The 27,514-nt window shown below is 44.9% G+C and overlaps 1 protein-coding gene across 1 annotated transcript in view; it reads right to left on the reverse strand.

The window, feature by feature from the left end:
* Positions 1–27,514, reverse strand: part of SUPT3H (SPT3 homolog, SAGA and STAGA complex component) — a 534,367-nt gene that overhangs the window by 72,637 nt on the left and 434,216 nt on the right. Inside the window, exon 11 of the mRNA XM_088467258.1 lies at positions 22,503–22,613. Coding sequence (XP_088323384.1) covers positions 22,503–22,613 — 111 coding nt within the window. The remainder of the gene's footprint in view (positions 1–22,502; positions 22,614–27,514) is intronic.

Raw genomic sequence — 27,514 nt, forward strand, 5'->3', positions numbered from 1 at the left:
CACTTGCAAAGGGTCAATTTGCTAAAACAAACACAGCGATAACCAGAACAAAACGTCATGTTGGTTTCAGTGTGTTTATAGTTGAAGACCGTTAAAATCAGATTCGCAGCCCCGTCAGTGGGTAAAGTCCGTCTTTTCTAAAAACAAGCACTTTTCAGCACCACCTCACGTTCTGCCTACAATGTGTAAAAAAGCTAAGACAGTTTATTTTGTATAATAAAGGGTTTTGGCAAGGGAGGAAGCAGTTTGTGTGGTTATTTAGGCGTCTGTCACCAGCTTCAAAAGTCTGGCTATGCGCACATATTATTTAACAGCTGAGGTCATGTACAGATCACAGTACAGTTTAGCAGAGACCAGTTAGCAGAATTACTTTGCACCCTTTCTGATTAGTGCTGTGAACTTGCTGAGAGACACAGGAACTAACAAACACCCTGACAATTTACATTACTTCTATGATTATTCATGAACGAAGTTACAGCTGGCCACAAATTACTCTCCACATCAAGTTACTAACATTCACATCATGCAATTCCCCAGCGCGGCTTGCCGCAGGGCAGGTACATGTGCCTAGCGGAGGTGGAAATATACCGTCCCGTATGGTAGCCTCACTGGACGTAACCGCTATTCTGTGCACTTAAAACACCCTCCCTTCAATAATACTGGACTTAACTTGCAAACATTAATAATGAAGGAATTAGGGGGGACAAGCATCAAACCTTCTAAAGAGGACCAGAGGAGAAGTTTCCCATAGCAACCAATCAGCTTTGAGGTAGCATTTATCAAGTACATTCTATAAAATGATAGTTACTGAAGCTTACCATAGCAACCAATCAGCTTTGAGGTAGCATTTATCAAGTACATTCTATAAAATGATAGTTACTGAAGCTGACCATAGCAACCAATCAGCTTTGAGGTAGCATTTATCAAGTACATTCTATAAAATGATAGTTACTGAAGCTGACCATAGCAACCAATCAGCTTCGAGGTAGCATTTATCAAGTAAAAAATATAAAAAAGGAACTGCGCTATATCAATCACAACAGAGAAAGATATAAGAAAAAAAAATATATATTTATTGATTAAGTCTATAAAACATAAGTAAAATAATGTGCATAAATATAAATAATAACAAACAGAATAATTACAATAAAAATTTATAAACAGATCTTTCCTGATGGGAAAGATAATGAAACCTATTAAGATGAAATGATCCAAAAGAAATCAATTCTCCAAGAATAAATAATGAATGTTCCATGTATATTGCAAGGAAGAAAAAAATATTCAATTGATACAATAGTATCTGCTCAATTAAGTTTTATGTTTTATAGACTTAATCAATAAATATATATATATTTTCTCAGGGCCGGATTATAGGCAGGGCACAAGGGGCGGTCGTCCAGGGGCCCCCACACTGCGGAGACCATTGTCCCAACTCGATCCACTCTGCCCCCTTCCTGGCCAGCTCCCGACGGCATCGCAGTGTGCTATTTCATGTCTGCAATGCTGTCGGGCACCGCCGTCATTATGGGCGTCCTACTCCTTACCGATATGGGGGCCGCCAGCACTGATCCTCGACCATGCTGTGCTCCTGGCAGCCACTTGATGACGTTACAAGGCTGAAGCCGCCTGTCAGAGCAGAGACGGAGAGACGGTGAAGAGTCAGTGAGGAGAACAGTGATGGGCGAGTACATTTGGTGCTGCAGCACAGCATAGCCGGGGGGTGGAGTGGCCATTTAAGAACTGGTAGAGAGTTGCGTGGGGGGATACATTTAAATACATACAGAGGTGGTGTAGGGGTGTGTGTGGAGCACATTTCAGAAGTTGGGAGTGGTGGAGGTGCATTTAAAAGAGCCCGGAGGTAAGGGGCATAATAGCATCGGCGGCGGGGCTTCAATTTTATTGGTGGGGGCCCCCACAACTTAGTTGCCCCTGGGCCCCCACAAGCCTTAATCCGGCCCTGTATTTTCTTATATCTTTCTCTGTTGTGATTGATATACCGCAGTTCCTTTTTTATACTTTTTGTTGTCTACTGTTTGAGGAACCACAGAGCTCCTATGGGACAGCTGCTTAATCAATCGCAACACTTCATTCTGCAATTTATCTCTGGGCATACTAGCGCCGACTGGGTTTTTATTGTTTCGTGTTATTTATCATTTATCAAGTACATTCTATAAAATGATAGTTACTGAAGCGGACCATAGCAACCAATCAGCTTCGAGGTAGCATTTATCAAGTACATTCTATAAAATGATAGTTACTGAAGCTGACCATAGCAACCAATCAGCTTTGAGGTAGCATTTATCAAGTACATTCTATAAAATGATAGTTACTGAAGCTGACCATAGCAACCAATCAGCTTCGAGGTAGCATTTATCAAGTACATTCTATAAAATGATAGTTACTGAAGCTGACCATAGCAACCAATCAGCTTTGAGGTAGCATTTATCACGTACATTCTATAAAATGATAGTTACTGACAGGTTTTGCCTGTCCGACTTTCCGCCTACATCGCGTGTTTTGGCCGCGGAAACTTATCGAGCCCGTCCCTGCTATTCGTCCTATTCAATTCCAAACCACGAGAAAACAGCAAGCCGCAATGTCGGAACAGGCGGAAAGTGTTGTCAGAATTGGGGAAATCAGCCAGAACACCCCAAAAAGATGCACTAACATTGGGGATCAAAGTAGATGTCCCAGAATAGCCCTAATAAAGCTATTTGGGGTACTTGGTTCAATAGCTTCTAATTAGCGTAGTGGTGAAGAATAGCATAAAGCAGTATTTTATGTTGAAAATAAGTAGTCCTGTCAAATTTGGGATACTTTAAAATGGGTGCTAGCTTATTTTAAAGTCTCTAAAGTGAAGTTAAAATTTTTTTGAAAAACGCACCTGTTGCAAGCACCTGCAATCCCAAAAACACCTGGTCCATCCTTGCAGACCCCCCCAAAAGTCTATTTCGCTAGTTTTTAAGTTTGTCCCCCCCACTTTGTACCTTTTCGCCCCCAATATGAAAGTACTTTTTTGTGGTGTTCCGCACTTTTTTTTTAGTTTTTTTTTTACACAGTTATCCTAAGGGTTCTGGGTGGTTTCCCCACATTTGCACCAAATAAAAAAAATGTCACTTCTTTTCCCCACCCATTCAGAGGCAAATCTTTTTTTCGCCTATTACATTGCATTGTCTTTGGAATTGAATACGGCAAAAAAGGTTCCGCCTGGCGAAATGACGCCATCCGCAATAATTTTTTGCGGAAAACGGCTTTTCGCATCTAATTGAATGCGCCCCGAAGTCTCTAATGAGCAACTTTTTGGGCACTGGACGCAGAAGACGGAATGTTTGGAGAAAAGTTCTATAATGTAAAGACACCATCGTAAGAGACAACCTGGATGACTGAGCACTGAGCATAGGGCACCCGGATTTCCCATTACAGTACTGTTTTTGCCAACTGAAACACCGAATTTATAATCTGACTTTCTTCAAATCAGGCTCCTGATACCCCTGCAGTGATATCGATAAATCGATGAAACGTCATGTCCCACAGTGTATTTAAGTTTTTTTAATTATATCCTGTACATCCCAATAAGTGATGTTAGGAAATTGGGGCAGTGAAAAGGAGTAGCGGTCACATCATGCTGGAGATCACTGCCACATCACATTGCCATACTCCCCCCCCAGCCCGGTCCCTACAGCTTCTCGTGTGTTAGACCTCCTCCAATCCATCTCTTCTAACAATAGCCTTACAAAGCCATTAGCACGCGAGTCGCGCACCTACCCACAGTCCTGGCTGTTAGGATACTGAAACAATGTCGGGAGGCTGGAACTGACCCGTCTACTATGTACATCAGGAGGGCTAAGAGGAATGAAATGGACCCACGTATGATATGTCCATATAGTCCATAAGGTTTGGCTGGTCATGTGGTCACTGGGTGATTATCTAAAGATACTGTAGACTGAGATTTATCAAACCTTGTAAAGAGGAAAAGTGGAGTCGTCGCCCTTGGCAACCAATCAGATTGTAGCCATCATTTATCTAGTACATTCTACAAAATGAAAGCTGGAATCTCACTAGTTGTTACAGTAGTACGGAAGCCATTCCCAGAAGTTTGAGTCCCAAAAATACCTGGGATTATGATCATGAAATCCCAGGCATTACTGGATTCAAAAACACACTGTGGATTGGGTCGGGGGGCAGCGGGGTAATACTCCCCTTCTCGGGTCATATTATCCAGTCCTCTCAGACTCTCCCAGCTGCCGGTAGAATAGAGGGAGTCCCATGATGCAGTTGCTCTCAGTCAGTGGGAGCGCACTGCGTGGTGACATCATCCTGGTGTGGCACGCTCCCGACCAATCAGTGACTGACAGCAGGCACATCATAGAACTTTAGCTCTTCTACTGCAGCTAAGGGGCAAATTCAATCAGACACGAAAAGTCGGAAAGGTTTCGCCTGCTTTACCTTTCACTGACTTTACGTGTTTTGGAGGCGAAAACTTTTAGTGTGCGGCCCCGCTATTCGCCCCATATTCAATTCCAAAGGACACGAAAACGGAACTCAGCGAAACTCAAACAGGCGAAAAGTGCTGTCAGATTTGGGGAAATCCGCCTGACACCCCCCAAAAGATGCACTAACATTGGGGATTATTGTAGATGCCCCCGAATAGCCCTGCTGAAGCTATTTTGGGTACTTTAATGCTCTCATTAAGTACTAATTAGCGTATTTGCACGTGGTAAAGAATAGCATTTAGCATTTTTGGGGGGGAGAAAATAACTAGTCCCGGCAAATTTGGGGTAAATGGAAATGGGTGATGGTTAAAAATCGCAAAAGTGAAGTTTTAAAAAACCTTAAAAACGCACCTTCAGCAAGTCCCTGCAATCAAAAAAACACCTCCCCCATACTTGCAGACCCCCAAAAGCTTAATTCGCTAGTTTTTAAGTTTGTACTTTTTCGCCCCCCTCTTTCAAAGTAATTTTTTGGGGTGTTCTTCAATTTTTTTTTTAGGATTTTTTTGACGCAGTTACCCTTTGGGGGCCTGTCCCAAGGGTGCAGGGTGGTTTCTCCACCTTTGCACCCCAAAACCGCAATTCTGCACTTTTTTCCGCCTGCTTTCATAGGCAAATCTTTTTTGCCTATTCCAATGCATTGACTTTCCGCGTAGGCGAAAAGTCTTTGGAATTGAATAGAGGGATAAGTTTTCGCCGGGCGAAATGACGTCACCAGCGATACTTTTTCACCGAAAATGGCTTTTCGCCGCTAATTGAATAAGCCCCTAAGCCTGGGAGGGGACCCAACAAAACACCCACTGACAAAAATAAGCCCCTTCTGACCACCACTGTGGGACTACGGTAAGTGAAGGAGAGGTGGGGGGCGGGGGGAGTAAAGGAAGGAAATCTTTGTACAATACAATCACAGGAATGGGGTGGCATTGCCTACATATTTATTAAACTGCATAATACATGTTAATTAGCTCAGTAATTCTTACAGTTAGTTACACAGTGAATGCACGACAGCTGGGTGTTGCCATGGTGACTCCTGTTTTAAGGAAATTAAGAAAAACCATGGGGAATGAGGTCTACAAGATACTGGCAACGTTATAATCAAAATGCTCCCCGAATTAATACAAAGGGACTAGGCAGAGTATTAAACTACTTCCTAGTGACAAGAGAGAAATGTCATGTAAAGCAGATTTCGCAGAAGTCAATGTTCCTAAATAAGAGTTGCCTATTTAATGTTACAAAAAAAAAAAAAATACCAATTTTCGTCAAAGACCAATGATTTCTAATAATTACACTTAATTCAAACATGTGCTCAGTGGCAAACTTTTGGCATTACTTTGCAAAATCATAAATCATCAGGAAGCAGCCATTGTGAGACCTCAACAACAGTTGTGAGTTAATTTGAAATAATAATTCTATAAACCACCACATTATTGTGACAGCATTGCTCGCGAACTCGTAAACTACGCTAAGTATTTAGCATGAAGAGGTATGAAATTAATTGGTCACCAGAGTACTACACTAGCACAAAGCGCCCATTGTACCAAAACACCTAAAGCCTGACTTTTATTGTAAACACTACAACATAATAATACTAATAGTGATTTTTGCACTACGTAGAACATTATATATTTATAGATATTATTGTCAGATAGGAAAAATATTTATCTTTTAAAAGCCACTTGAAGAAAGGTGCTTGGTGCCCAATATGACCTTGGTGCATTTCGGGCTATAACACGTAGCTTTTAGAAAGACGGGTGGGATGATATTCTGGCAAATGAGGTCAGTGGGGACTAATTGTGAAATGACTTCACTTTATGAGATTTTAAAAATATGGGTTTATGCCTATTCACTCATTAAGCAATAATTATATATGTCTGGATACACTAACTGGAAGCACATTGTACTGAAATGTTTCGGATTGCATGTGCGAGCAGCATGTTTGGCGAAATATTTGGAAAATTAAGACATGACAGATTGTAGGGGGGGAAAAAAAGTTTTGGATAAACGGAGAATGCAGAGAAGTTATTTAATTATTTTACAAGACACTCTCAATAAGCAGGAATGAGAATCTTCTATCTAAAAGAAGCAGAAATAGAGGGGGCGGGAATAAATAATGAACTTTTGTGTTTATTTCTTCGAAAAAAAGTAAATGCATAGCAGTAATCATATTATAATTATACATACATAGCAGTAATTCTATTTCTATTTTTGTGGCATGTCTTTACTCTGCACTATATATAGTGCCAACAGGTGGCGGTGTTGCCTTTGCAGTATTAAGATGCATGGGGGGGTAATTCCATTCTGAGCGATATTGGGTCACGATGTGTAGCTGTGCATATCGCCGATACTTACGATAGCCCGATATTGTGCATATTCCTGCACACTCTTTCAGGGGTGGGGAGTAAAATGAACAATGTTGGGGTTGAGATGTGCTGCTATTACGAGTTTTCCCACGCTGTTCTGACGGCCCCTTTAGTGCCTGATTCAGAGCCGGACGCAATAACGATATTCACGCAAATGGTCGATGTTTTTCAACTGTGCTTGCATCTAAGTAGCTGAAAGGTTACTCGGTGCATGCGCTCAATGCTGTGTGAGCACATGAATTAAAAAACGGTAATACACCATGAAGGATTTGTTTTATTCCCTGGGTCACTTACAGCCATACTTGTCAGCCTTGATGTTTAGGTCTCCGGAAAGAAACGCGGAGAGGTGAAGCAGGTGGGAGGTGATGGGGGCGGGGACAGGTGTGTCATTGGGAAGCAATCGGGAAGCCTATATACCGGCAGCCGGCTTCCCGACTGTCTTATCCCGGCATGGGTGAAATGCCGGGCGTCTAGATGTAGACGCCCGCATTTCTCCGACGTCGGGAGACTGGCGGCCGGCATCACGATCGTAGTGATGCCGGGCGCAGCGAGCGGACAGCCGCGGGGGGGAGGGTTAGGTTTAGGGCTCCCGGGGGGGACTTAGGGTTAGGCACCCCCCCGGGAGGGTTAGGGTTAGGCTAGGGGGAGGGAGGGTTAGGCACCCCCGGGGGAGACGTAGGGTTAGGCACCCCCCCGGGGGACTTAGGTTTAGGTAGCGGGGAAGGGGGTGGTTAGGCACTTAGAGGGGGGATTAGGGTTAGGCACTTGGGGGGGAAGTTAGGCACCCCTAAGGAGGGTTAGGGGGGTTAGGTTAGTGGATACTTACCTATCCACGATCGGGATTTCCAGCGATGTCGGGCTTCCGCTGCGTCGCACTCTGCTCCTGTCGGGCTGCCGCTGACGGGAATCGAACCGCGGCTGCATGCCCATTCCGTGTCATTAGACTCCGCCCCATGGCAAAATGCAGCTATTTGTGCGAACTTAAATAGGGGGGGGTGGCCCAAATGATGCAATTAACCTAGAATCGTGTCACTAGGCCCCGCCCCCTTCTCACACTCGCCGATTCCAGGTAAGTTTCTCCCCATTCTCCCCACTTCTCTAGGAAGTGGGTGGGATGCGGGAAGAATGCCTACTTTTTCGGGAGTGCGGGGGGTTACTCGAAAAATCGGGAGCCTCCGGCAGGTACCGGGAGCGTAGGCAAGTATGGATACAATCCATAGATATACTGTATGAAGGGCCTTATCTGTCCTATTATATTGTAAGTACATTACTTAAGGGGTCGGTGTAGAATGCGGTGACGGTTGATGCGATTGAGACCACTTGATGGGCCAATTAAACAATTGTGTTTTGTGAGCGCAATACCTGGAGGGGACCTGAAGATAATCACTGATATGGTGACGGTGGATAAAGAGGTACGCCTTCACCCCTCTTCTTATTTGATAGGTACGGGATGCTGGAGCTCGGGATCCATAGCAGATAAAATCCCAACACCTGTCAATCTGTATCCTCCCCCCCTCAGTGCCCCTAACCCTCCCTCCCCGGTGCCTAAACCTAACTTCTCTCTCCCCGATGCCCAAACCTAACCTCCTCCTCCCAACACCCTAAACCTAACCTCTCCCTCCCCGATGCTTAAACCTAACCTCTCCCTCCCCGATGCTTAAACCTAACCTCTCTCTCCCCGATGCTTAAACCTAACCTCTCCCTCCCCGATGCCTAAACCTAACCTCTCCCTCCCCGGTGCTTAAACCTAACCTTTCCCTCCCCGGTGCTTAAACCTAACTTCTCCCTCCCCGGTGCCCAAACCTAACCTCCCCCTCCCAACACCCTAAACCTAACCCTCCTCCTTAGTGCCTAACCCTAACCCTCCCCCCTTGTGCCTAACCCTAACTGTACCCCTAACCCCACTACTTACCTTTGGGATCCCGGATTCGGTATTCTGCCAGGTGTCGGGATTCTGGCACCGGTATTCTAAGCACCAACATCCCCTATTTCGGGATACTGGACGTATCCTCCTTCCTATAATCCATATTGCTTTGGCTGGGTTTTGAGGTGGATATTGAATGGGGGAAGAGCGGGAAATCAAAGTTAAGAACTTCTGGACAGACGTTCATCATCTACCGAGGGATGTATTTATCCTTCTAAGCACCTGTAGTACTGTACACAGTTTTTGTTGCGCATCAGTTACATCTGTAAATGCCATTACATAAACTAATCATACATGTGACACGTATTCAGAATGTTAAGCTTTTTAAAATGTGCTACATTCCCTTTACAAGGTGGGCGATCTCCCAAGCAATAACAATGTTCAATGGACATAACCTCACAACAGCTGTGGGAAGTAGGTTATGGTTTTCTGCTAGGTGCAGAAGGAAAAAGACGACTATTCTTCTGGGCACAAATTATTTAGTTAAAATATAACTTAGATTAGTTTAAAATAAAATATGTTTGCAGCAGCTCGTGAAAAAAGTACATATACTGTATATATACAATATCATTATAAGGTTCCTAAAATTGATATTGAGTATTTAATAGCAGTATCCATTATCGGTGTGCTAATATGTAGGAACTAATGATCAGGAAATTACTCTATGAAAAAGGGGCGGAAATATTGACGGCACAAAAAGTACTTTATAGTATTCAATTACAGGTTGAGTCTCCCATATCCAAATATTCCAAAATACGGAATAATCCGAAATACGGAATAATTTTGGCATGACTGAAATAATGAAACCTTTGATTTTTGATGGTACAATGTACACAAACTTTGTCTAAGGCACAAATTATTGAAACTATTGTATAAAATTACCTTCAGGCTGTGTGTATAGGGTGTATATGAAACATAAATGAATTTAATTTCTGTACACAAACTTTGCTTGAGCCACAAAATTATTGAAAATATTGTAAAAAAATGTACCTGCAGGCTGTGTGTATAAAGTGTATATAACACATAAATGCATTCTGTGTGTATATTGGGGACCCATTCCCAAGATATTTAGTTAAGAAATGCAAATATTCCAAAATACGGAATATTCCATTATCCAAAATACAAAATACCCCTGGTCCCAAGCATTTTGGATATGGGAGATTCAACTTGTACTCAAATAATAGTACTGAACAATGTAATAAGCCGGTATCATGCATATTATGTGGACTATATATACACAGGTATAGTCAGAAAAATCCTAGTATGGAGGGGGCTCAATAGCAGGAAGATAATAGCGATAATAGTTCCTTATAACTTACTTAATTGTGTAACTGCCAGACAGTGCCCCAAACAATATCGCAGGTGATTTAGGTAAACCAATTAGGGTATAAATTCCCACAGCTAAGTTATATGTTGGCACTCCCAGAATTTCCAAAATATAGCCCTCTTGGCGCATTAATTGAACTGCCATAAGGCATTTCCTTCAGAAGAATAGTAGCACTCACAAGGCAAAATTATGCAGCTTTTAATTGTATCCACTTTATCATGCATTTAGGGCTCCGTACATCTGCTGGCCCGATTCACTGATTCCCCGATCAGACCAGAAATGCAGACCGGCGGCCATTGATGATCACCAAACCATCGGGGAATTGCCGAAATTTCTCATTTTAAAAATCCCCGATTTACTGATTCCAATCATAATAGTGTCGGGATCGGCAAATCGTCCGGTTCCTGAATGCCAGGGCTTCTACTGTCTGACCATTTGCCTCTAAGGGCATAGGACGGTGGATGAGAGAAACCTGTACACAGACAGGAAGGAAGGAAAGGAGGCACTTCTGCTGTGTGACCATTTGTCTCTATGGGCATAGGACGGTGGATGAGAGAACCCTGTACACAGACAGGAAGGAAGGAAAGGAGGCACTTCTGCTGTGTGACCATTTGTCTCTAGGGGCATAGGACAGTGGTTGAGAGAACCCTGTACACAGACAGGAAGGAATGAAAGGAGACACTTCTGCTGTCTGACCATTTGCCTCTAGGGGCATAGGAGGGTGGATGAGATGAAGGAAGGAAAGGAGGCACTTCTGCTGTGTGAATATAGTCAGCCACAGAGCTTCCTTGGTACTATTGCATTGCAGGGAAAGCAGTGTTGATCATATGAGAGAGCGCCTGTAAGGAGAAGGAAATACCTGTTTGTTCAGTTCAAACGGTGCCAAAAGTAGCAGTCCCGACTGCGCAGACTGGGTGCGGCTTGTTGTGACGCGCATTTCGCCCACTGAGGGTTTGTTCACAGTATTGCCTGAAAGCTTCCCCCTATAAATACTGCGCGTTTTGCTCATGCCGATAATGGGGGTAATTGTAAATAAACTGTCACCTGCGCTGACTATCATTTTCTATTTGTTACTACAGGGCTGTTAAAATTAAAGCATCCCTATATCAGCACTATGGAGCGATTTCTAATGTTTGGAATGAAGACAAATTTGTATAACAACTGCTTCAGAGGATGCGATTTTTTGAAAAATAAAATCGGTTACAAATATGCTCACCAGGTGGCAATACAGATCACAATTGTTCAATGTGTCCTCTATTGTGGTCAACAACAGTTCCCATTCGAAGAACAGTATTCTCTACAGCAGAATGTAAGTCAAGTGCAATAGCCAAGCACATGACGTCTAATGCTGTCTCTCAGATCTGACAGGGTACGACGTCCTTCCCTATACACTTGATTCTTCAAAAGACCCCACAACCAAATATTCCCACGGGGTGAAGCCCAGTGACTGGGGTGTCCAATATGTCTGAACATAGCAGTTGATGACCGGTTCTTCAGGAATAGTGACTTTGGATGCAGCTGCTGCGAAAAAAAATGCTAATGCCGGCAGGAGGTATCTCCAGGAAAAGAGATGCCTCCTGCCGGCATCTCAGATCCGATGCCTGCGTCCAAAGATGCAGGACCAGTTCAAGGTCGTGACCAATGGTCCCGATGTTTGCTGCACCATCCATCTGAGTAAGGCTAAGCTGACTACTCAGAATGGCCACCTCCACCTGCTTGCGAGATAGTAAATTTGCCTTGAAAGATGCAGACACTGGTCTAGGCACTCGCAGAAAACAGGGCCGACGCGCCATTATCTGGAAATGCAGGGAGCATCATCCCGTCCCCGCCTGCAAACAGCTGCAGCATGTCCATCATGCTACTGCTTGGGGACACTGCTTGCGCAGTCCTCCCGCCATCAGGGATATACACAAGCCATCGGGTATGTGTTTTTGCCATCTTTCTGAAGGGGTCTATTGCACGGTCAGTTTAAATTTCACACTGGGCTGGCGTACATGGCTGTACGTAATTATATATGATATATTCAAGCACGCAGATTGAGGTGTTACTTCGCCTTAAGGAAATGAAACAGTGTTTTAAGAGCTCTACCCAATAGAACATGGAAGCAGCTGTCAATCAAACCATAACATAACCAGCACACACAACATACAGTAAGCTCCTGGCCTAACTGAAATAAAATAAACAAAAAGTCAGGAGATCTCTAAAGAGCCTGGTGCTAAGAAAATCCAGCTGATCGGTTCAAGGTTGCAAAAATAAACACTTCCTTATTGCAATCCTGGTTAGTAATTGTATCTTCCATTAACCTAGGGAGGGTCTCCTCAGGAAATGAGGTATATGATGCTTATACATACCCAGTGTGGTCATCAGGCTCGTCCATCTTACTGCTGCAGAAATGACTTCCACTTCACCAGGTACCATCATGTTACAAGGCGGTGGTTGCTCTGCATTAACAATTACTGTGAAACACCGGTCAGCGGTAAAACGCCAGCGTACAGTATGTATCTGTATTAACAATTACCACCCATTATTAGTTTGAGAGAGAAAGGAAGAGCTGGGTATTCCGAGTTTATCCTCAAAAACAGACATGATGGCTTTTATCGCGTTCCATGGCGTGTTTCAATCCAAAAAGGAATACAGACAACGTATCCAGATTTAGCCTGCATGGCTCAGAATTGTTTACTTAGATCAAGCTGGTGCGGTGCTGATGTTGCGCCTATAGGCTGGATGTATAAACTCTTTTGTCAGTTAGGGGCTAGCGCTGGCGGTGTCAGAATACCGACAGCGACATCCTGACAGTCAGAATCCCGGCACAAGTACATAAGTATACTAACCCTAACCCTCCCCCTAACCCAACCGTCCCAAAGCCTAACCCCCCACCTCCCACGCAGACTAACCCTTACCCGCACCCTAGTGCCTAACCCCTAACCCTAATACTTACTGTTGGGATGCCGGGCTGGAGCCGTGACTCAGAACGTTGTCAGGATTTCAGCGCTGGTATTCGGCAGGGATGGTTACTACATCCCCTAATCGACGCCCTGGTCTTCACCTGGAAGTGCCGCCTGAAGTACCTTGATTTCTTTCCTTTTATGGTGTCATCATTCTACACAACCATTTTAAAATTTCCAGCATTTTTATTTAGTCGTATCCCCTAATAATACACGGTGTTACCTTGCTATGGGGAAAACATGGCAGTAACACAGATATCCTTTCAGCCACTGCTAAACTACTCCTAAAACCGAAACTACAAAGAGGAGAACATGAAACATCCAGCTGCAAATATGCGCCAGCACATAAAGTACATTGTGATATAATACTGGAAGATGCGAGAGACAGTCATTGAGGACTTCTGCCCCCATACAAAGGACAAGGTCAGGACCAGGGGCGTATTTATAATGGGTGCAGGGTGTGCGGGGCACGCGGGCCCCTGGGTCCAGTGAGGGCCCCGCACCATTCACCCTGCACCCATAAAACTTACCTCTCTGGAGTCCCACATTGGCTCAGGTGTCTGCGTCTGAAAAAAAAACGACTGGAAAATGGCCGCCGCGCCCATTTTTCCCGGTGACCTGCGCATGCGCTATAGACTCTGGGCACTCTCTTCTGCCCAGAGTCTACAAGTGCGGCGCTGGCCGCGCACTGCTCAGTGCGGACAGAGAGGAGGGGGCCCGTGACGGAGACTGAACACGGGTCCCCTCCTCTCTAGAAACGCCCATGGTCAGGACTGAGGGCCTATTTCAGAGGTGGACGTAATGCCGATGTTTGTGGAGTTGTTGCGATATACCGTTTTTGCAATGCGCATGCGTCTGAGTAACACTGCGCACGAGCCAAGTTTGATTACCAACAGTGGTCACAGTGAGGACTTAGATGCAGAGTGATTGACAGTCAGTGACCATTTTTGGGGGGTGGTAATGGGGAAGGGGGAGCCAAACGCAGGACGTAGCGCGAACGTGGCTGGGGTTCGTCTCAGCCTGCAACTGTGTCTGAGGACAAAAGACGCCCCCCTTACGGCATTGCAGATCAGAGTGCTGCATCCGACAGCATTCGATCACCATCCCGGGCATCAGTCGTGGCATCGGCCATCTGGGTAAGCCTAAGGCTACTCAGAATGGCCTTCGCAGCTCCGTAGCCGAGGCCGGTAAATCTGAATTGGAGGCCTCGCCACTCCCAGAAAATGGAGATGATGCCTCCGTTTTCGCTAACGCAGGCTGTTGCCGCCCATTCCCCGCCACCAAATCACCTTAGCGGCATGCCAATCATGCCGCCACTTAGGGGCACTGCGACCGCAGTCGCAGAAAGAGACCTGCACATGCGCAGACCTCCAATAATCGAAGTTGTACGGAACCCATCGGGCTTGCGTAAAACTCTGAATCAGCTCCGATGTATTACAGTACTGTACCATTAAACCACAAATAAAAATAGACTGGTAATATCATTTACCAATGTGTGTAGTGGGTTTATCAGGATATGTGAGATAGTACGGTGATCTTTTCTGCCTGAAATGGATCAAAATAGAACAGCAGCCACATAACAAGTCTAAATACAATGTAAGCATAGCGTGAACGTTACTAAGAAACTCAGACGTGGAACGGAATCCATTATAAAGTAGTAATAACAAGTGAAAACCTCAACACTACTTACGCAACTTTATAGGTGTATTACAGATTTTTGTGCAATCTCCTCGTATGTATATAAACAGATAGAATGATAAAAGCAATAATATGTGATATTCAGCACTGACAGGTCATCGGAGATTAACGCACAAAGGGCCTGATTCAGACCCACTCGCGAGCGGCTGTCCGCTCGCAAGTGGGTCGATGTTATGCACTGAGCATGCGCACGACGGAGGGAGCTCCGTCGTGCGCATGCGCCAGACGCGACGAGCGAAGGAAAGTCCTTCGCTCGTTGTGTCCGATCAAAGGGGGCGTGCTGTCAATGTTGATTGACAGCACGCCCCCTTTGGTGGGCGTGCCGGGGGCGTGCCTCCCTGACGGGGGCGTTCCCACGGGAACGCCTCCCGTCAGAAGCCGGCCCACTGACATCACTAGTGACTAAGGGAACGCCTCCCGTCAGAAGCCGGCCCACTGACATCACTAGTGACTAAGGGAACGCCTCCCGTCAGAAGCCGGCCCACTGACATCACTAGTGACTAAGGGAACGCCTCCCGTCAGAAGCCGGCCCACTGACATCACTAGTGACTAAGGGAACGCCTCCCGTCAGAAGCCGGCCCACTGACATCACTAGTGACTAAGGGAACGCCTCCCGTCAGAAGCCGGCCCACTGACATCACTAGTGACTAAGGGAACGCCTCCCGTCAGAAGCCGGCCCACTGACATCACTAGTGATGTCAGTGGGAGTGATTTTGGCTCTGATAGAGCCAAAATCACTCCGGAGCTTGCGGTTGAAAACCTCAACCGCAGGCTCCGGCTCGCAATTTCGATGGTCGCGATGGTCTCGACCATCGCGGCCATCACAAAGCACGCTCGTATAGCCTGTGGGTGGTGACCCACAGCTATACGAGCGTCCAGGAGGACGCTCCATGAAAATGGAGCCCGGCCCTCATTCAGAGCGTGCACTCTGCTCAGAGCGTACGGCTCTGAATGAGGGCCTAAGCCTGTTTGGTTTAGATTCCTGTCTGAAGAAACAAGACTGATTTCAATATACACGTAGAGTAATCTCCTGAGTCACACGTCTGGCTTTATCTGCTGAGAACCGCATTACAACGCAGCCCTCTAATACAGAGGACTACATACTACTTATTCCTATGTCCTTGGTCCACGCAAACATTACATTTGGAAGCAATAAAGGAGGATTTAGAAGTGAAGGTCGGCCCGGCTCCGGCCCCATCATCTGCTGCATGGTATTAATAATTACTGCAGAGAGGGAAGCGCCTATTGGCAAACCGGAATTAATGAAGAAAATGTGTTATTTAAATCTGCTGAAAATGCCTGATTCAGCAAGGAACGCACAAGAGAGAACGCACGCACTTGGCCGATGTTTTTATTCTGTGCATGCGTCGCACTGTGCAAGCGCGAACGAGCCAGTGCGATCGGGTTATGGTAAGCAGTGTGTACGCAGACCCTTCCGATATTGATTGACAGAAAGTGCCAATTGTGGGTGGTGACGGGAGGTGATCAGTTGAACGCAGGCGTTATAACGCCGTTATAGGGGCGTGCATAATTAAGGCAGTGCGGCGGAAACTGTGCACAGGAAGCGGACAAAATCCTGCGGCAGGTCAGGTCGACCACTATTGTGCGTATGGGTCCGATGGTTCTCGATGTTACCGATGTTTACGCTATCTTGTGTACTGATCAGGCTGTGAGTAAAGGGAGATGGGTGGCTTAATATGGGGCTGGGGGTCTGCGTCTTGTGCTGCGGTCTCCGTACGTATGCATTGATTAGCATATTCTCGCAGCGGCCGGGTGTGTGCGTCTGCTAGCGTGTGTTCCTTGCTGAATCAGGCCCTTAGTCCCTAAATCCAGATTATGAATAAAAGCATAAATGTGTATTAATAACAGCTTAGAAAAAGTTACATGATCATTTACATCTAAGAAATATAATATATTTTATAACACAAATATATCCATTATATATACATAAAATCATATACGCTGCACAAGTAGTATATACTGTACACCCACAAATGGGTAGTAAATCAGCTGCAGGGTTAGTGTCATACTAACCTCACCACTCCACACCAATGCAGTGTGGCACATTTAAAGTACTGTATACTCACCTAATCTCTCGGAGTGTCGTGCTTCTCTTCCTTGTAAAATGTGTACATGCAGGACAGGGGGGTGAGGGAGATGGTGGTGAACCCATCATCATGCTCCGCCACCAGCGCAAGACTGCAATTTTGCATCACTTCTTGGCCCTGCCCCTCGCAGTATGATGATACAAATTGCGTCATTGCGCAGTGGGGCCAGGTCAATGTTCATGTGAATTGGGGGTCATATACTTACCCCAAAGTGTTTTACAGCTAGTGGTCAATTAAATTATTCCTGTCCTTTGTTGTCCCCTCCCAACATATTAACATGTTGGCTGGAGGTAATACAAGATTAAATCATACTTTCCTGCTCTCCCAGAATGGACAGGAGACCCCCGAAAATCGGATGGCCGGATAAGTCGGCAAGTCTCCTGCAATGATTCAGCTCTTTCCAGACTCAGGTCCGTTTCAGAGATGTACGATAATAGCATCTGCGATTTCGTACGGAACGTGCTAATGCTTCCAAAGCATACCCCGAGCACAGGGAGACCCACTGCTGCTTTCTCATCTCTGCCTGACGTCAGGCACCAGCGGAAACATCGGTGACATCGACGCAGGTCGGCTTACATGCATGCCCAATGGCAAACGATGCTCCGTCTGTGAAAATACCAACATTACGTACATCTCTGATTCAGGCCGTCAGCCGCTTACAGATAAGTGTTGCATATACAATTTACCAGTGCAGTCTCACGAAGTGGTTTTGTCACGTTGCGTTGTGACTAAGACGCTAACTTGAGCGAAAACAATGCAAAAAAAGACACGGAGTTGCGCGGGACCTGTTGCGAAGAGAAAATGTCCAGCACAAATGCGGCAAAAATGTACACACACCTGTATCAGTAGTGGTCTGTCTCTGACGATCAGGCCGATTTCTTTTTGTGGCGATACAAAAAATAACCCTTATCGCCGTAATTTAACGGGAAAAATATTGCCTAGTCGCTGAACAGTGGTCCAAGGGTTCGGGGTGAAGTTACCAATTCAACATACAGTATAGTATACACATGTGCAAGCCAGGTAGCACCAGTGGTAGTGAAAATCCAGATTTGCGGTTTCAGTACCACAAACAAAGTAATTAAAAAAGAAAATGAAAATTTACTTAAAAATAGTTTTTTCAAAGATTTAAAAAAAAACTTTTTTACACATAAAAAAATACTGTACTTTATCCTGAGACGGTAATAACAGAGCAGAAGATACGGTGGTAGTAAATTGGGCTTCAACATACAAAAGGGGATTACCAGCAGTGTCATTGCTGGCGGTAACCCTTTCATATATTGCGCAAAGCGAGGAAAAGCCCTATCGCTGGGAAACACGCACACTTTTGCTGACAATAGGGCTATCAGGCATGACGAATAGCTACGGAATAACAGCACATTTCTGCTGGTCCCACAGATGAATGGCAGGACATGCTGGAGCTTGTAGTTCCCACCACATACTGGTCTGGGCTATATAAGATATGATACTGAGCTAGAGAATCCAGCCTACCCCCTGCTGATCTCACATCACGGCTTTCTGCCTTGTTCTACGGTTTAAGCAAACATTTCATAGATAATTTCCACTACTTGTAAAAACTCATTTACCGTAGTGCTCACCTTTGTCAGCATGACAAGTAAGAGAAACGGCTGGAAAATATTTAAACACCTCCCTGACATAATAATAGGATCGTAAAGTGGCTACAAGAGGCATAACTTAGTGTTGTGTATATAATAAATACAGGCAGCGAGAAGAATGAGTGTTAGTCTTACACTGACAGAAAGCAGGCCGGAGTGCCAAATCGCTCTGGGGAATCCTTCGGCGGAGAGTACTACAAAGCAGTCTATGTAATCACAGTTCTAGAATGGCACTTAATCATCCCTAAATACACTACCATTGTCTGTTGCTGCATGCCGTGTCTGCTGTGGTATCATGTATAATCCGCTGGAGGCGGGTCGCGCCGTGGCAGGGATGTTCCAGCTATTAAGTGGTTAACCCAAGGATATAGCTAAAGCCTTCATTGCCCTTATGTCTCCTTTAAGGACAAGTGTTGCAACATATATCTCCCCAGTCTGGCTGCATACTGATCCCATTTATCATCTATTGAGTATATATAGATCAGGTCAGACTGGGGCTAATTCAGAGACTTACGTACATCTCCAATGTTTGCAGATCTGCGCATGTGCAGGAGGCGCACCGCGCACTTGTTTCTGCGACGTCGGTGTCAGTGCCCCAAGGCCGCAGCATGACTGACACACTGCTGACGTTTCGGGGTCAGCGTTCCAGAAATCGGGGGCGTTACTCCGTTTTCTGGGCGTGCCGAAGCCAGTAACTGCGTCCTTGACGGACACCCTGAGGGTTGCTGAAATGTCCGATAGTCACGCAGTTTATCCGACGGCTGTGTCTTCGGACGCAGCAGCGGATCAGAGAAGCCGGGCAGTGGACGCCTTTATACTTTAGACGCCTCCTGAGACTTTTGCATATGTTAGCACAGCCGCTGTGCAGAAGGACGCAATGGCTGTGCTACCGCGTCCATCTCTGAATCAGCCCCACTAGGACCAGAAGTACTAAGTCTTGGAGAGATATAAAGTACCAACCAAACAGCTCCTGTCATTTTTTCAATAACAGACTGTAAAGCGACAGTTAGGAGCTGATTGGTTGGTACTTTTTCTTTCTCCAAGGCATAGTACATCTCCCCCCAGGTCACACATACCACAACAATGGATTTGATCAGTGCTGGTAAAATGTTATATACCACACATAGTGTATTTCTAGCTGATGTTACATTAGTGTGTACCCATCACAAAAAAACTATTGGGGCGGCCATTTTGTGGCCTGAACCAATATGAGAATGCCATCAATTTACTAGGAACTAGTTATATTAGTTTTGCTCCTCAGGGATGTCACTTAGGAAAATCAATAGAATGAATTCTCATGAAACAAAATGGCTGCCTACACCGTGTGGAGATGGCGAATTTATATTAAAATATTAATTTACACTTACATCAGATGAAGATGTGGGCACCAAACGGCAATCATCGAGGAGGTGTGTAAATATATTTATTAAGTTATTTATATAGAGCCCAAATACGCTATACAAAATATATTTAATCATTCACATCAGTCCCTGTGGAGCTTAGAGTCTATGGCCCTCATTCAGAGCCGTACGCTATTTGCGGTCGTTCGTTTAAAAACAAGGGGTGGCTATTCAAATGATCCGTACGCACATTGCAGTCTGTTCACGCCTCTAAGTCTGAACGAGCGAGCAAAACATACGCTCGTTTATTTGTTAAAAACGCCCCCTGGCCGCACGCATCCTACGTCATGTCCGCTATTTATTAGATTAATCGAGTACATCGACCAGCGTATGAACTGCTCGCTATTCTTGTGGTTGGTGTTTGCTACCACAAATTTGCGTGCAGTTCGGGCTATAAAATAACCCAGTGACGTGGTCAATGACGCTGCTGTTTTAAATATACACACCCATAAAACGCCCGTTTTGACCTTTAAGCACGCCTGCGTTCGGATCTCCACTCCCCATTTTCAAGCACCTTCCCCTGTTACCACCCACATACGCCTCATTCTGTCACTCAAAATAGCCGGCACTCGCTATATAGCGTACAAAGGATTTTCGGCCGCACTGACTGGTTCGCGCATGCGTACTAAAAAGCGTACGCATGCGCAGATGTGCAAACATCGCTCGGAACGAGCGTACTGTTGTTAACGTGCGGCTCTGAATGAGGGCCTATATTCCCTATCATATGGGGAGAACATACAGACTCCACACAGATTGGTCCTTGGTTGTCAACAACCCATGACCCCAACACAATTAGCCCACAATACTAACCACTGTATCACTGTTCTGCCAATTCAATACAGAGACCAAATATTTACAAAACACAGAAAAGCTCAGTTACAATATATTGCTGAATTACTTGTATAGTTATCCTTTCAATTGCAACAACAAGACCAGAATTATTCATACTCGTCTACTCTCCTGGAACAGCCAGGAGGCACCCAAATATCGGGAGCTGCTCCCGGGGGCGCCCGTAAGAGAATTCAAGGCTATCGGATGCTGACCAGCATCTGCCTGGCGCCGCCCCCTCTTCCCGAGATAAATTGAGCAGTCGATGACGCGATTTGCACTTTACAATGAGGGTAATCTCGCCATTGTATAGCGTGTGCTTAGCCATGATGATGCCCCTCCAACACCCCTTAGCCTCGCCACTCCCCTCACTCCGGGTCCATGTGCTGTGCCATGCACTCACACGCCCCACCTCTGTGCCAACTGGGAGTGTGACCACAAGTAGGGGGTCTATGTACTATGGCTTGGAGAGAGACGACGTGGACAGGGATAAAGTACCAACCAATCAACTCCTGTCATTTTCCAAATACAGCCTGTAACATGACAATTTGGAAGCGATCGGTTGGTACTATCTCCATCCACTATCTCTCTCTGCAAGGCTTAGTACATAGCACCCCCCCCCCATGTGATGCCGGCCACACCCCCAGCATGTTCTGATTCAGGCATTCAAAAACTTGGAAGCCCATGATAAAAAACTCGTCAGTGACCAGGCTGTTTGTCTATATCACCTGCACACCTACAGTACAACTACAGCAGAAAGGAAAACAATAGCAAAATTAGTCGCCCTGTTACTGGTTTATATGTATACATGTATACCCTGCACAGAGTTGCAAACACTTTGTGGCCCCTTATAAATAACAGTGAATAAACCTAGCTGGGGGTGATAATGATTAATAATGATTATATGACATATATACTTTTCTACCTTTTTAAATAGACAAAGTTGGGCAGGTACTTACTGTATTACTAATAAGAAACAGTTTTGACCCCAAAAAATTAACGGAGAGCTGGTTTCCTATTTTAAATAAGTTATTCCAGGGAAAGAGGGTATTCCCTTTTAGTTTACCAGCCGCTAGACACATTCAGGTAAGCGCAGGTTTGAATATCCTCGTCTATGTGATAAAATGGCGCAGGTAGTTGGTAATTTAGCAGAAACTCTTCATTTCCAATCCCTTTAAATAACTATACCCAACAGTTTCCATGAAGACACCTCATTATTCTCGTAATACAGATACACAGATATACTGTACCACAACTGGAGAGAACTCAGCGGTTATGAGACAGAAATACAAATGCTCCGCGGATTTTTTTTTTTTTTCTTGGATAAATTGCATCTTTCCAGGTCCAATAAAACGAATGTCTGATTCACTCAGAATGATGTGCAGGTCGCCGTTATAAGAGCAGTACATTGGCAAACACAGACGTCAGAATCCTATATTTTCATGCGCAGGGTTCTAACTTAATAATTACAGGCTATTTTATGCTTTAGGATTTATATGGCTGGAAAAGAAACTTTCAAGTAACTTTGCTTACCGACTAAAAGGTTGAATTATCTGCTTTAAGTATGCCCAATATGCGAGTGAAATAAATATATTGTACAAAAATACATTTATGCTTCCAAAAAAAGAGACAGAAATGACGGCGTTTTATTTCCCGGGAGAAATATTTCATATTTACAAAGAAATTACAGTGAACCACAAATTGTTCTGAACAATTCCAAGGCTTCTTCATAAGACCACTTGAAGATGAAGTCTCAAGATCACAAATAGAACTTTTTTTTTTTTTCGTTGCGACTCTGTTATTACGTACCGTGAACGGGGAGAGGGGGCCAATCTTGTGGCCGTAGCGCCGTATGGCCTCTCTGATGTGGCTAGGCTGGATGGCATCGCTGTTAGACTCAATCCCGCCGGCTGCCGCGCTCTGCAACAGAAGAGGCACACGAGCTGTTATTAAATCAAAAACACACATACGGGGACTTCAGTACATAGAGACGAGAAACCGGAGCTCAGAGATATGATGCAGAGATTTCATATCCCCCCCTGTATCTGGGGATAGTCACGGTTACTGCCACATACTCTATATAGAGAGATCGGCCCATGACAAGTCAGAAGACTGCTCCTACACAGCCTATCCTTCATATGGCCTGCAGGAGGCTTGATCTGGAATCTTCAAACATATATATGAACAGAAACTGGTTTATGTGCAATACCATCAATTTGTTTCGAACGGGTGTGGTGTATTTTGCCGACATGCCAAGCATTGACCATGTCGACACTGATGCCCTTTTGACATTATTAGAATGTCAACATAATATCCCTGGTGGCCTAGTGGTGACTTACCTGGTCCGGCGGTTCCAGAGGAGTCTTCCGAGTCGGACTCTGTGGTGCTTCCATTGGTATTGCTAATCCTAACCCTCCCCCCCAGCTCCTAATCCGCCCCTACCATAGCCTCAACCTGCACTCCCTGCAGAATTTCAACATTTCACACGTTGACACTGTGAACATGTCGACATTCTGAAGATACCGACATGTTCAATGTGGACATTTCAACAATGTCGACCCCATAAGTTATGACTACATCCCATTTTAATTTGCACAGGATAAACACCTTGCACAGTTGACATAACAATATGCTCCTTATTCTTTGGTAGCCATTATTGTATTTGCAATACTACCGCAGTAACTAATAAAATGAAGAAACCACTTATAGATATTGAATGTTGATCAAATCGCTAGACCTTGCAAAGCGTGATGCACAAACAGCTCCACCATGGGCTCCGGAAGATAAATCACCAACATAATGACGGTGACAGGAATTACCTCAGGTTGCACCAACTCAGTGAATTACTTTTCTCATACAACAAACTTCCTTATAGCCTCCAAGGCTCCATTCCTTGACTGATCATCACATTATTCAAGCTTATACAATTCCCAAACCAAATTCTTAAGGGTCAATTCACCGCGAATTGAGCCCTGCGAGACGTTTTTTTATAGTGAAATTGCACCGCAAATTGCATTTGCATTCATTTCCAAAATGGCATTGGTTTTCCTGAGGAAATTCACATTTTTATGTCCGCACCCCCTGAGCAGGTGAAAAGGTAGGGAAAATATTTATTTTAAGGTAAAAATGTCGGGACACAGTGCAGAACCCCTGGTACACCCCTCCCAATCAATAATCATGTACTTGGTGGGTTTTCAATAGCATAATTTGGCCAATAAAGACATGTCTGTTTTCAGGTGAGTTTCTCTAAACAACTTAATATGTGGAGGTGTAAATGATGGGGGACAGGTATGTGGGGGTGTAAATGATGTGGGACAGGTATATGGAGGTGTAATGATGTGGGACAGGTATGTGGAGGTGTAATGACGGGGGACAGGTGTGTGGAGGTGTAATGATGTGGGACAGGTATGTGGAGGTGTAATGATGTGGGACAGGTATGTGGAGGTGTAATGATGGGGACAGGTATGTGGAGGTGTAAATGATGTGGGACAGGTATGTGGAGGTGTAATGATGGGGACAGGTATGTGGAGGTGTAATGATGTAGGATAGGTATGTGGAGGTGTAAATGATGTGGGACAAGAATGTGGTGTAAATGATGTAGGACAGGTATGTGGAGGTGTAAATGATGTGGGACAGGTATATGGAGGTGTAATGATGTGGGACAGGTATATGGAGGTGTAATTATGTAGGACAGGTATGTGGAGGTATAAATGATGTGGGACAGGTATGTGGAGGTGTAAATGATGTGGGACAGGAATGTGGTGTAAATGATGTAGGACAGGTATATGGAGGTGTAATGATGTGGGATAGGTATGTGGATATGTAAATGATGTGGGACAGGTATGTGGAGGTGTAAATGATGTGGGACAGGAATGTGGTGTAAATGATGTAGGACAGGTATGTGGAAGTGTAAATGATGTAGGACAGGTATGTGGAGGTGTAAATGATGTGGGCAGGTATGTAAAGGTGTAAATGATGTGGGACAGGTATGTGGAGGTGTAAATGATGTGAGACAGGGATGTAGAGGTGTAAATGTTGGGGGACAGGTATGTGGAGGTGTAAATGGTGTGAGGACAGGTATGTGGAGGTGTAAATGATGTAGGACAGGTATGTGAGTGTGTAAATGATGTAGGACAGGTATGTGGAGATGTAAATGATGTGGGACAGGTATGTGGAGGTGTAAATGATGTGGGACAGGTATGTGGAGGTGTAAATGATGTGGGACAGGTATGTGGAGGTGTAAATGATGTAGGACATGTATGTGGAGGTGTAAATGATGTAGGACAGGTATGTGGAGGTGTAAATGATGTAGGACAGGTATGTGGAGGTGTAAATGATGTAGGATAGGTATGTGGAGGTGTAAATGATGTGGGACAGGCATGTGGAGGTGTAAATGATGTAGGATAGGTATGTGGAGGTGTAAATGATGTAGGATAGGTATGTGGAGGTGTAAATGATGTAGGACAGGTATGTGGAGGTGTAAATGATGTAGGATAGGTATGTGGAGGTGTAAATGATGTAGGACAGGTATGTGGAGGTGTAAATGATGTAGGATAGGTATGTGGAGGTGTAAATGATGTGGGACAGGTATGTGGAATGTAAATGATGTGGGACAGGTATGTGGAGGTGTAAATGATGTGGGACAGGTATGTGGAGTTGTAAATTATGTGGGACAGGTATGTGGAGGTGTAAATTATGTGGGACAGGTATGTGGAGTTGTAAATTATGTGGGACAGGTATGTGGAGGTGTTGTATTCAGTGCATTTCATATTTCAAATATTTCAGTCACCCGGAAATCTCATGCCCGAACTGCAGCACTGTTGGCTGTATTTACTATTACTTGTGCTGTAAAATGTACTTCCACTGTATGATATACTGGTGTGCTATAAATCCACTAAAGTTCATCCTCCATGGGCAGGATGTACTTTATGTGGATCTATTCACACAGGGTATATCATTCTGCCACACGTGTCAGATTTCCCATATATGCCTTGGCTTCTTGTATGGCTTATCTCCCACAGTGCCAGCTTCATAGTGCGCCCACCATGGCTGCCTCACCTGGTACACTCGTGGATGAGATGAAAAATACATGGACCTGACTATTATGGTGGGACCTTACTCCTAGCGTTAGGACGCTGCAACCACCCATTTTGTGTTTTCTAGGCGTAACTTATTCCACCCAGGGTAATCCTACGTAGTGCGCCCAAGATGGCTGCCTCTTTTGGTACCTTTTGTAGGTGGTATATTTAACCCATAGAAGTTATTTCCAAAAATGTCTGCACCAACCCTGCATTATGCTAATTGTGCTCTCTAGGTTTCGGTTGATTTTAATTATCTCGGTGTGGTTTTCTAATTTTTATTTTTTTTTGCAACACCAAATCCTTGTACAATGTAGCATGTTTTCTGATGTCTGTAAAGCGACTGAGTCCTATGGGAGAAAAGCGCTATATAAATAAAATTATTATAAATTATTATTGTATTGATGAGAGGGGCTCTTCTGAAGTTTTTCCAAAATGGTATTAAAACAATGAAAACTGACTTTACAGACATTTTTGAGTTCCTCAAAATGCTGCAAAGACTGTAGTTAGCTGAAAAAAAAACACTTGCCCACAATAATTTTTCATCCACTAATAAAAAGTGCAAAAATCAGCCATTTGACAACTTTTAAGAACCTCCATACTTTCTTTACAGCCACTAAACGCCTTCTATAAGGTCCTGCTATCTCAGCTGCCACTTTATTTAGGGTCCAGGGTGATTTCTTAACTTTTTCATGCACTTCTCATTTTGTATAAAAGTTGTACCACTTCCCTACGAGTACCGCAAATTGCTATTTCTAATTAAAGAATCCTGGAGAGACACAGAGGATAAAACTGGAGAGACACAGGGGGATGAGGCAGAAGAGACGTAGAGTGGATAGTGCTGGAGAGACAGTGGGGATGGTGCTGGAGAGGCACAAACGGGATGAGACTGTAAAGACACAAAGGGGATGAAGCAGTAGACACATCCGGAATGAGGCTGGAGGGTCACAGCAGGGTGAGCGATACAGGTGAGGATGAGACTGGAGAGACAAAGGGGAGGATGAGACTGCAGAGATAAAGGCGAGGATGAGGCTGGATAGATACAGGCGAGGATGAGGCTGGAAAGACAGGTGAGGATGAGACTGCAGAGATAAAGGCGAGGATGAGGCTGGATAGATACAGGCGAGGATGAGGCTGGAGAGACACAGGCGAGGATAAGGCTGGAGAGACACAGGCGAGGATAAGGCTGGAGAGACACAGGCGAGGATAAGGCCAGAGATGAGGATGAAACTGGAGAGACACAGGCAAGGATAAGGCTGGAGAGACACAGGCGAGGATAAGGCTGGAGAGACACAGGCAAGGATAAGGCTGGAGAGACACAGGCAAGGATAAGGCTGGAGACACACAGGCGAGGATAAGGCTGGAGAGACACAGGCGAGGATGAGGCTGGAGAGACACAGGCGAGGATGAGGCCAGAGATGAGGGTGAGACTGGAGAGATACAGGTGAGGTTGAGGCTGGAGAGACACAGGTGAGCATGAGGCCAGAAAGACACAGACAGGAATGAGGCGATGGCTGACTAGCCTGTACCTACTGAGGAGGGATGGGGGGAAACGTATGTTGGGCCCCAAGATTTATGATGAAAGCTCTGCAACAAGGTATTCAGTGTCGTATCCAAGGGCAAAGACCATAAACAATTATATATACCGGATACCGCAAAGACTGGACAATATGTTCAGCAAAGATGCAGGACGACATGTGCAAGGCATTATACTAAAGTAGTCTGAAGGGGGAAAAAAGGTCT

Source organism: Taudactylus pleione, unplaced genomic scaffold, assembly GCF_031769625.1.
Source record: "Taudactylus pleione unplaced genomic scaffold, aTauple2 ptg000070l, whole genome shotgun sequence".
Lineage (NCBI taxonomy): Eukaryota > Metazoa > Chordata > Amphibia > Anura > Myobatrachidae > Taudactylus > Taudactylus pleione.